The 11,797-nt window shown below is 40.0% G+C and overlaps 1 protein-coding gene across 2 annotated transcripts in view; it reads right to left on the reverse strand.

The window, feature by feature from the left end:
- The window catches only part of MRE11 (MRE11 homolog, double strand break repair nuclease), a 77,190-nt gene extending 66,085 nt beyond the window's left edge, over positions 1-11,105 (reverse strand). For both annotated transcript variants that reach the window (XR_011146009.1, XM_068988649.1), the window contains exons 1-4: positions 11,001-11,105; positions 10,111-10,192; positions 8,366-8,498; positions 1,938-2,098 (exon numbers count right to left, since the gene is read on the reverse strand). Coding sequence is in view for 1 of the 2 variants with exons in the window: in XM_068988649.1 (XP_068844750.1) it covers positions 1,938-2,098; positions 8,366-8,498; positions 10,111-10,130 (314 nt within the window). In the remaining variant the exon portion in view is untranslated. The remainder of the gene's footprint in view (positions 1-1,937; positions 2,099-8,365; positions 8,499-10,110; positions 10,193-11,000) is intronic.
- Positions 11,106-11,797: the final 692 nt, after the last annotated feature.

Below are 11,797 nucleotides of genomic sequence, written 5' to 3' on the forward strand. Positions count from 1 at the left end.
GGCGTGCTGCAGTCCATGGGAATGCAAAGAGTCAGAGACACAACTGAGCAACAGAACTGATGTCTGTTTTCATGGGTTACTTTATATATATATATATGTGTGTGTGTGTGTGTGTATACATATACCTATATGTATACACACACACATATATATACATATACACACATTTTTAAATATATGTATTTAAGTTCTGTATACTGAGAGAAACCAGAAGCACCACAAGACAATAGCCATGTGCATGCTAAGCATCCAGATTCTAGCTTACAAATACCATTCCAAAAGGAACCAAGACTCCATGAGTATAAAGCTTGGGAAAATACAGAATTAGCCTGGAGCATCTTCCAATGCCAAAAAGTAAGAAAGATGGGGGAAAAAAGATTAGTGTGTGTTGACAGGACACAAGAGCCTGTCTGAAAGAGTGTCCAATAGCTAAAGCTGGAACAATTTATTTGAGCAACAAAACAGATTATCAAAATAATGTTAAATTACAATTCAAAGGAAAAAAATGAGTTCATACTGATACAACGATTTAATAAGTTCCTACTAATATAGACAACTGAATAAATAAACAAACATATGGGGGACAAGGGACAAGTCTTTATGGAACAATTCCAATTAATAAATGGCAGAAAGAATGAGGGAAACAGGAAATCACCATGAGGACACTATAGTTACAATAGCTGCAGGCAAGAACCACTGGCAAATGCTAAAATTACTGGACAAACATTAAAGAGAAAGCAAATAGTTGTAGAGCCTCTCCTAAAATTTTACTGATTTTAGTAAGTGGTAGCTTTAACAAGCCCATAAATTCTTTGACACTCTTTTCTCTCTCCAAGAAGCAAACCGTAACTCCCTCTCTTTGAATGTGGGCTGGACGTGGAGACTCACTTCTACAAAACAGTGAAAGGAAAGAGAAAAATATTAAGTTGATTGTGGAGAAACCTGTAAGACACTATCTTAACCAAGTGATCAGTGTTAACGTCACCAGCTCAGGTCATATTGATGGCATATATTACTGACAAGCTATGAGAAGGGCAATTCTGCTGTAAGGAATATTCTTTCCCCAAAACCAATAACCCTAGTCTAATAATGAGAAAACCCAAACTGAGAGATATTCTACAAAATATCTAACCAGTAAACTTCAAAACTGTCAGTGTCTTTTAGGAAAAAACCGAGACACTGGCATAGGCAGAAGACAACTTTGAGATCATTTTAACTAAAAGCAGTGTGGTACCTGCTCAATGTATAAGAAAAATGACATACCTTTATGACCTGGGGTTCTAGGTATATATTGTCAATAAGTCCCAAAAGCACAAATCTTAAAGAACATATTTGACTGCTGCTGCTGCGTCGCTTCAGTCATGTCCAACTCTGTGCAACCCCATAGACGGCAGCCTACTAGGCTCCCCCGTCCGTGGGATTCTCCAGGCAAGAATACTGGAGTGGTTTGCCATTTCCTTCTCCAATGCATGAAAGTGAAAAGTGAAAGTGAAGTTGCTCAGACGTGTCATATATTTTACTATGAACATCAAAATTAAGTATTTCTGTCATCAAAAGGTCCTGTGAACAGTCAAAAGACAATTATTGATTGGGAAAAAAAAAATATGCATAACAAAGGCTTGATATGTAGAATATATAAATAGCTCCTGCAAATTCAACATGAAAAGCAAAAACAATCCAAATTTTTTAAATGGACAAAGGATATGAACAGAGATCCCAAAAGTACAGTAAAAATCTGAGAAGTTACTCTATCTATTAATTAGGGAAATACAAATTATTATAATGTACAGAAAATTCAAAGAACTACAACTGCCAAGGAAATAGCTTATAATGAAGAGAAGATGACTAACTGTTTATGTGTTCATGCATCCTACATAGGAAATGTTATATATCACAGACACAAGGAAACATTCACTGAAGCATTTAAATATACTTACTTACTAAAACCAAAGTTAACTGACTGGTCGCTGAGAATTTCAAACTGTACAGGACGATCCCCCATACAATATTTTCTTAATAACTCGAGGCAGGTGTGCAATGTTTTTCTTGAGGGTTTATTTTCATGAAAAAGATCACCACCTAACAAAATAAAATCCACCTAATCAACAGAAAATAGTGTGAAAATTAGTATGTTTTATAGGTAAAATTTTTAAAACTATAGACCAAAGAGAGAAAAAAATTTTATAAAAGATACCATTACATGTGGAGATTTAAACTTTCAAATTTTATTCATTTAAAGACCCTTCCAATCTGGTTACTAATCTGACTCGCACTTAGGTTCCCAGGCCACCTTCAAAAAGCCATCTTCAAATTACTATACCAAGTCTCTAACTCATGCTACCAGAAGTGATTTCTTTTCTTAAAGTTATCCAAATCAAACATAAACTTTGCACTTTAATAAAACCTAGAGTACATCATGAGAAATGATGGACTGGAAGAAACACAAGCTGGAATCAAGATTGCTGGGAGAAATATCACTAACCTCAGATATGCAGATGACACCACCCTTACGGCAGAAAGTGAAGAGGAACTAAAAAGCCTCTTGATGAAAGTGAAAGAGGAGAGTGAAAAAGTTGGCTTAAAGCTCAACATTCAGAAAACGAAGATGATGGCATCTGGTCCCATCACTTCATGGGAAATAGATGGGGAAACAGTTGAAACAGTGTCAGACTTTATTTTGGGGGGCTCCAAAATCACTGCAGACAGTGACTGCAGCCATGAAATTAAAAGACGCTTACTCCTTGGAAGAAAAGTTATGACCAACCTAGATAGCATATTCAAAAGCAGAGACATTACTTTGCCAACTAAGGTCCGTCTGGGCAAGGCTATGGTTTTTCCAGTGGTCATATATGGATGTGAGAGTTGGACTGTGAAGAAGGCTGAGCGCTGAAGAATTGATGCTTTTGAACTGTGGTGTTGGAGAAGACTCTTGAGAGTCCCTTGGACTGCAAGGAGATCCAACCAGTCCATTCTGAAGGAGATCAGCCCTGGGATTTCTTTGGAAAGAATGATGCTAAAGCTGAAACTCCAGTACTTTGGCCGCCTCATGCAAAGAGTTGACTCATTGGAAAAGACTCTGATGCTGAGAGGGATTGGCAAGAGTTGACTCACTGGAAAAGACTCTGATGCTGGGAGGGATTGGAAGCAGGAGGAGAAGGGGACGACAGAGGATGAGACGGCTGGATGGCATCACTGACTCGATGGGCGTGAGTCTGAGTGAACTCCGGGAATTAGTGATGGACAGGGAGGCCTGGAGTGCTGCGATTCATGGGGTCGCAAAGAGCTGGAACGACTGAGCAACTGAACTGAATTGAACTGATAGAAGGAATGGTTCAGTGGTAAAGAATCTGTCTGCCAAGCAGGAGACCCAGCTTTGATACCTGGGTCAGGAAGATCCGCTGGAGAAGGAATTGGCAACCCACTCCATTATTCTTGCTTGGGAAATCCCATGGACAGAGGAGCCTGGTGCGCTACAGTCTATGGGGTCAGAAAGAGTCAGAGACAACTTTGTAACTAAACGACAACATGCAAGGAAGAGCTGATTCAATCCAAATTACTCACTTGATTCATTCAACAATTATTTTGACTTCCTATAGGCAGTGACAGCTCAGGAAATAGCAATCTACAAAACAGATCACGTCCCTGCTCTCACTGAATACAATGTACCATACCTCATACTGAGTATGATGAATAAAATATGACCCCTATTCTATTCAAAATCCAGTGGGAGAGAAAAACTGCTATGCATCTAAACATAAGTCAGACTCTGAATTTAGACAGGAGGTTATGTACCAGGAGAAGAGCTATTACCAGAGATAATCTCTGGTATCAGAAAGACTCATCACAGGGCATGGCACAGCATACACTTTTCTTAGTCTATTAATCTGTCTTGCGTGCATGCTAAATTGCTTCAGTCGTGTTCGACTCTTTGCTACCCTATGGATCATAGCCCACCAGGCTCCTCTGTCCATAGGATTCTCCTGGTGAGAACACTGGAATGGGTTGCTGTGCTCTTCTCCAGGGGAGCTTCCCACATCTCATGTTTCCTGCATTGGCAGGTGAGTTCTTTATCACTAGTGCCACCTGGGAAGCCCTTATCTGTCTTATGTTAACTTAATTATCAGACAAGTCAGAGAACCTAGAAGGGAAGAAGGAAAAGATTTCTGGCCCCAACACTAGTCAGAGAGACTACAATTAAAATTTAAGCTAGGTCTTCAAAACTACACATGATTTGAGCAAAGGAAAAAAATGATCACAATCAAAGTCATAGAAAAGACAACTTAAGTAAACATTTTTATAAGGGAGGGGAAGGGAAAGAGTTGTTTAAAAGAGTTTTGGAGGTTGGTTACTCAAACATACAAATGTGCTTAATACTACTCAACCAAATCCTTAAAAATGGTTAGGGTGGTATGTTTTATGTTATCAAGAGCAAAAAAAATTTTTTTAGTATCTTTAAAAACTGGTTTGTGACTCTAGTGATCACTGAGAACACAACTTGCTTCTGAGGTATTCCTGCTCTACATGAATTTACTCATGAGGAAATGTCACACATATCCAATCGAGGAATATTCTGCAAAAATAATTACCTGTGACCCTTCAAAAATGTGAAGGTCATGCTTAGAGAACAAACGTATGGTTGCCAGGGGTTAAGGATGGGGGGAAAGGATAGTTAAGAGAGTTTGGGATGGCATGGACACCCTGTTATATTTAAAATAGATAACCAACAAGGACCTACCACAAAGAATAGGGAACTCTGCTCAAAGTTATATGGCAGCCTAGATGGGAGGGGAGTTTGGGGAGAGCACATGGTGCTCAGTGTCTGACTCTTTGTGACCCCGTGGACTGTAGCCTGCCAGGCTCCTCTGTCCATGGGATTTCTCAGGCAAGAATACTGGAGTGGGTTGCCATTTCCTTCTCCAGGGGATCTTTCCGACCCAGGGATAGAACCCAGGTTTCCTGCATTGCAGGCAAATTCTTTACCATCTGAGCCACCAGACGACTCTGGGGCAGAGTGGATACATTGAGTCCCTTCACTATTGACCTAAAACTACCACAACTTTATAAAAAAAAAAAAAAAAAAAGCCAGAGTCATGAAAGACAAGGCAGACTGAGGAAATGTCCCAGATTATAAGAGACGAAAGAGACATGACAACTAAACGTGAAATGTAATCCTGGGCTGGGATCTAACATCACTGACCTGCCCCCAAACTGCAACGACATTTGTTGTGGGGAAAACTGGCAGCATCTTAGAATTGCATGATAGTACTGGAGAAACATCAGTTTCCCTGGTTTTGACAAGTGCACTCTGGTTACACATGCAATTTACTCTCAAATGATTCAGAAAAAGTGTGTCTGTCTATGTGTGTATGTATGGAGAGAAAGAGGATAAATTAAATGTAAAAGTATAGGAAGGGCATCCCTGGTGGCTCAGAGGGTGAAGTTTCTCCCTGCAATGCAGGAGACCCTGGTTTGATCCCTGGGTCAGGAAGATGCCCTGGAGAAGGGAATGGCAGCCCACTCCAGTATTCTTGCCTGGAGAACCCCATGGACAGAGGAGCCTGGGACTATAGTCCATGGGGTCAAAATAGTTGGATCCAACTGAGCGATTAAGACACAAATACATATTCACACACACACACACTCAATGTAGGAAAATCTCAGTGAAGGGTAAGAAGTTTTTGTACTATTCTTGCAATGTCTCTTAAGACTGATATTGTTCCAAAATTAAAAGTTAAAAAAAAAAAGACTCTGAAGAACTAGAGAGTACAGATTAGGCTGATAGAACTAAAAAGTAGAGATAAGGCTGGTTAGAAGGCTGCTGCTAAGTTGCTTCAGTCGTGTCCAACTCTGCGCGACCCCATAGACGGCAGCCCACCAGGCTCCCCCGTCCCTGGGATTCTCCAGGCAAGAACACTGGAGTGGGTTGCCATTTCCTTCTCCAATGCATGAAAGTGAAAGTGAAGTCGCTCAGTTGTGTCCAACTCTTAGCGACTCCATGGACTGCAGCCTACCAGGCTCCTCCGTCCATGGGATTTTCCAGGCAAGAGTACTGGAGTGGGGTGCCATTGCCCACAATATAGAGCACTTAATAATCAGGAAGAATTTAGGCTTCAGTAAGAAGAAGTAGACACAAAAGATGGGGGAAAGTAAATATAACATGCATTTGGAGGTACCAGCTTGGGGCTGTGGGCAGAAGAGAACAGTCAGGATTAAAGAGTGCAGGGAGAGGAAGCAGAAGGAAAGGAAATGACACAGTGAAGGAAAAAAAAAAAAGCTTGCGCTCAGGGAAAGACATAGTTCTTCAGCACCTAAGCATAGAAAAGGACACAAACAAACCTCCTTTGACTGTTAATTTCTCTGCCTTCAGGGTAAAAGAAGACGATACTAGACATTCCCTCATTCAGGAACACATTTATGAGAGTGCCTCCCGCTCGGCAGATCCTTTCGCCGTACTAGGATACACATGAGCAAACAGAAAAGAATCTTCATTCTCATGTAATTTATCTTCCAGTGGAGAAGAAAATAAACAAGTAGACAATCCAATAAATTATTTTAGATGGTGCTATGAGAAAATGAATGAGTAATGTGGTAAGACTGTTTGGAGTTATCAGGGAAGACCTCTTCAAAAAGATAAAACTTGAACTGAGAAGTAAACCCTGACTAAATCAAGATGCTAGGAGCAGGAAGAACCAGACACACAGAGGTCCCAGAGTAGAACACACACTCCGGTGTAGATGGAGCACAAGCCAAGCACGGAGAGTCAAAGGAAATGAAGTCTTCTAGTAGGGGCCAGATCATATTGAACTTTGTAGTTTAATTTTTACTCTAGATTTAATGGAAGGCCACTTAGATTTTGAAGCAGCAGAGTGCCATGATCTGATTTATGATTTTATAAGTTCACTCTGTCTGCTATGTTGTAAAAAAGAAAAAAAAAAAACCTAAGGTGACCTACTAATGTGACTTCCTTGGTGGCTCAGATGGTAAAGCGTCTGCCTACAATGCGGGAGACACGGGTTCGATCCCTGGGTCGGGAAGATCCCCTGGAGAAGAAAATGGCAATCCACTCCAGTATTCTTGCCTGGAAAATCCCATGGATGGAGGAGCCTGGTTGGCTACTGTTCATGGGGTCGCAAAGAGTCGGACACGACTGAGCGACTTCACTATCTAAGGTGAGCTATTGTAGTTCAGCAAAATAAGATAGAAGTTTTGAATTAAGTCTATAGACTCAAAGGCAGAAAACAGTGGGAAGGTTCCACTCATAAATACTTAGAAATATGAACTAAAGGACTTGCAGAAAAACTGAACAAAACTCTGAGGAAAAGTTGAAGATAACAGTTTGCAAGTCACTGGAATTTATGTTTATTCCCCAGTTGTCTTCTGGGCTCTAGATGGACATTTTATCTGCCTGCCAAAAGGTATCCTTGAATATCCTATTGGAACCTCCAACTCAAATGGCCTAAATCAAAATTCATCACCTTCCCATATAATGAAGTATGTAATAAGGAAGTGTGAAAATAAGAAAGAAATCTTCCTTATTTAAAACCTACTTCTATTACCGGTACCACCATTCACCCAAACTTAACACACTTCAAAGATACTGTCATCCCTTCTCCCTCATCTGCATCTCCTAATCAAAGTATGCAAACCCTATTTTTGTAATAGTTCTTGTATTCACTTCCTTTTTTCCACTGCAAGCCACCACTTTAAAAAAGCTTCAAACTTATTTTGACTTCATGCTAGACTCTGTTGCCAGAAGACTTTCTATTAATTGGGTACAAACTCCTCAATCTGGCATTTGAAGCTCTCACTGAAGCTCAAACCACATTTCTAGTTTTTCAGCCCTCTTTCTCAAACAAGACCCACCAGTGAGCCAACACAGCTGCTATATCTCTTCCAAGCCCAAGTTAAATGCCACTTAATTTATCTCATCTTACTGTCCTATTCTAAATGTGATCTCTTCTACCTCTAATCGCCCAGGAAATGCTATTTATAATTTTTTTATGGCTCTTATCCCATATGACCTTGCATCTGAGCATTTAGACATTTATCTTATCTTACATACTGATTTGCCTGCTGTATGTTCTTTGAAAGCAGAAACTATGACAGTCATCTTTATAGCTCAAATAGAAATATGCTGCACTCAGTAAACACTTCATCAATTTTCATTAATTTTTACAGACTATTTACAAAAGTCACTCCTACTTGAATTCAAGGAATAAAGCACATGAAATCTGATTTGGACTTTTAGCATACTTATATTTAAGCAGGCAATCTGAGCACAAGAACATATAAAACAAAACTCTAAAAGGAAAAACAGTAAGTACAGGAACTTGGTAGAAACTGCAAAAATGCAAACCAAACTCACATCATTTTCCTGGGCAAGTCTTAAAATTTCATCAAATGTTACAAATGTATCATTTCCTCTCACGGCATCTTTTTCCATAAATCCCAGATGAATATCCGTTGCAACCAAGATTTTAAATGTGTTTTCATCATCGCTGTATTTAAAAAGAAGAAACACTTCAATATAATTCATTGAAAGAATGTTCAAGCAAACTGAACATCTAAACTAAACTAAATCAAAAAAAAATCTAAACTAAATCTATAAATAGCAATTACAAACTAAAATCATTTTTCCAGCTCTAAACAAGATCTGAAAATTTGAAGCATTCATTAGTTTATTAACATCATAATCTTCCTACCACTAATACAATGTAGAATACATACACAATTTTTAAAAGGCTGTGTAACTGCTTCAATATATAACCATGTTACAAGCAGTTTTATACACTCATATGTAACTTGGATTTGAAAGTTTATTTTCCTACTCTGTTTCACAGCAAAAATCTAAGAGAATTTGATCCCAGTATCTAGATTTGCTATTTATTTATTTTGTACTTTTCCAGGAAAATCAGAATTAACTAGTTAATTTAAAAAGCACTCCTCTTATTTTATAAGCAGATTTCTATTCTAATAAGCTAGTAACTTACATCCAGGTCCTGCTTGACTACTTAGCTTCCCATTACAAATCTGGCCAAGTTTACAATGCCATTTAAATTTGGTAGTACCCCAAATATTCAATACTGTCATGTGAAGCAGCAATATGGTAAGTTATTAACACTCTCTTAAACGTAATGTGACTTTTTAACCGTCTTTAAAATAATTTGGTATCTCTGATCTCATCTCAACTCACATGTAAAGAGGTTAAGTATTGTTTCTGAAAAACCAGAAGGCTAAATACCTTTATCATGAAACAGAATGGCAGAAATGGTACTAAAAGCCAGGATTAAAATTCAGGCTGTTTTCACTAAAACATATGAACTTAAAAACAAACTTTTATATATCTCTAAAATTCAAATCTTTATACACAGGAGAATTCTCCAGAAAAGATGTCTCTTCAGAAACTTCAAAATGATATGCACAGTTCTGACTACTATATGCATACAGATTAAGTCAGAATACTTTCAAATCACATTACTATCCAGACTTCCACAATTTCTAAAGTATTTTCACTTCAGTTTTTTCATTTAAATATGAAAATTTATCTGAGAGTCATTTTAACTTGATGATACAAATGAAGAAATTGAGGTGAAGTTTAAAGGCTTGCTAACTTGCTCAGCGTCTAACAATACTACTCAAGAAATTAAAACCAGGATGAAAGAAAGACTCCAAGTTGGAAGCTTTTCCCACATTACTTTTCCTAGTTCTTTTATTTATTTTCATTTTAGTCAGATTCATTTGCAATTTATTCAGTACTAGGGCAATTTATCCCTCTAAAAATGTGCTCTAAAAGACTTGCATTAGCTAGTAAGACTTAGTTCAAGAATATTTATAGCTTCAATAGTTTAAGACAAAAACCTAAGAACATAAATTTATACAGCAATATGCCAATCTACTGCAAAACCCCAATCTACAGCTGCATATTATCTTTAATTAATAAACATACAGTATGAATTGTTAACCATTCCAAATACTTTTTGTAACGACCAACACTTGTGTTCATGCAAGCTCTTTATTTACTAAACAAGTTTTCTTTTATGGTGATCATCGTCGATAAGGCTATTTGATAGAAACCCAAACCAACAAATATTTCGAAAGAAAGGCGCTTACAGGGCATCCGCAGGACTCATTTCTATGGTCAGTCCACCTCCTCCGAGACCAGTTTCCTCTCCAAGTACCCTTGGGTCCGGTGCTGAAATAGGTCAGAAAACTCACTCGATTCCAAATGCTAAAACAAAATTTTATTTAAAGCATATTTTTTAAATGCAGACTGGCAATTTTGGAAGAGTCTCATTTTCACTTAAGCACCTACTATATATTTATTTTTAATGTTAACAACAACAAAAAAATAGCGTGTCTCCAGTGCCACTCCTCTTTTACCACTATAATTAAACTCTCCTAGCTCCTTTTGCGTGCGCTGTGGGAAGCTAATGTTTGTTAAATGAATGGGCAAAAAGACTCACACAATACTTCCGGTTTAGCACACAAATAACTGAACAGAAATGTTTTAAGTTGCATGTAAGGGCTACTCTGGAGCCTAAGGAGATCCTGTATTTCCTGCTTAAACAGAATTATTTTAAAGACACAGGCTACTTTTGAAAGGATAAGGGGTCCACGTTTGAATAAACAAAACACGTCGTTGAAGGAAAATAGCCGGAGGAGCCTAGTGAGCTGCAGTACACGGGGTCGTAGAGTCGGACACTACTGAGCGAGTTTACTTTCACTTTCACTTTTGAGGAGGAGAGGCTGCCACCGTGGAACGACCCCTCCCACGCCAAGATCGCCGGTTCGGTGAGGATCCCAAACCTCAGCGCGCCCGCACCACAGAACTCCGCGGAACCTCCAAGCTCCTCCCGAGCCTACTCGGCCCATTCTTCCCACAAAGTCAGTCCTCTCTGGGCTTCCGCCCGCGACGCCACAGACAGAGGAAGCAACTCGCAAATTATCCCACACCTGGACTCTCCACAGCCCCACCCTGGGGACCCGAGGCTGACTTTTACCCGGGAAGAAGGAGGGACAATCGCGACAAGAAGAGCAACAGCACCCCGCGGGATGGCGTCTCAGAACCGGCTTGTTGGTAAACCTGAATTAGGCGGGAGAGTAACAGCTTCTCCTTCTCTCGCGATACTTCATTGATGACGAAAGCGCTTCAACCCCTCTCAATGGCTGTCGAGTGCCGCGAGGTTGCAAGAAAAGTTGCAGCGAGGCCCCGCCCTCGTACAAGAGCCAATCCTGAGTAGACGACGAGACAGAACCCGGAAGCGAGGTTCCCGGCGGCGATTTTCCGACTCTGAGGTGGGTAGCTCTTTCTCGTCTGGGGTCACACTTCCTGGTCGCTTGGCGCCACCTTTGAGCGCCTGAACCGAAAAGGGCGGGCCCCTGTGGACCCCTGGGGAGCTCTGCAAATCCGGCCGCTAAGTAGGTCCTCAGTAGGGCTGGAGCAGTTTCTTCGGGCTTAGTGGTTTGGAAGGCCGCAGATGCGCCTCCTGGGCCTGTGAAGTGACAGGCCAGTGCCGAGGTCTGGACTGGTGGCCTTCTCTCTCACTGCCCTCCTCAGAGAGTGAACATTCGGCCTCTAGTTTACAAGCCTTTCCCTGCGTCTCATTGTCTCCGTGGACCCCAGGTTCAGTACATCTGTATTGCTTTGTGCTGACAGTGCATTAAAAAAATAATGATGTGAAACTTTTGAATTAGAAAATCTGGGCCTTTAGTTCCATTGAAAGTTGTTTTAATCTTTATAAACTTCAGCGCCTTCACCTGCCTAATGGGGCTTATGGCTCCACCTGTCGCTGAGCTG

This window comes from Capricornis sumatraensis, chromosome 16, assembly GCF_032405125.1.
Source record: "Capricornis sumatraensis isolate serow.1 chromosome 16, serow.2, whole genome shotgun sequence".
Taxonomy (NCBI): Eukaryota; Metazoa; Chordata; class Mammalia; order Artiodactyla; family Bovidae; genus Capricornis; species Capricornis sumatraensis.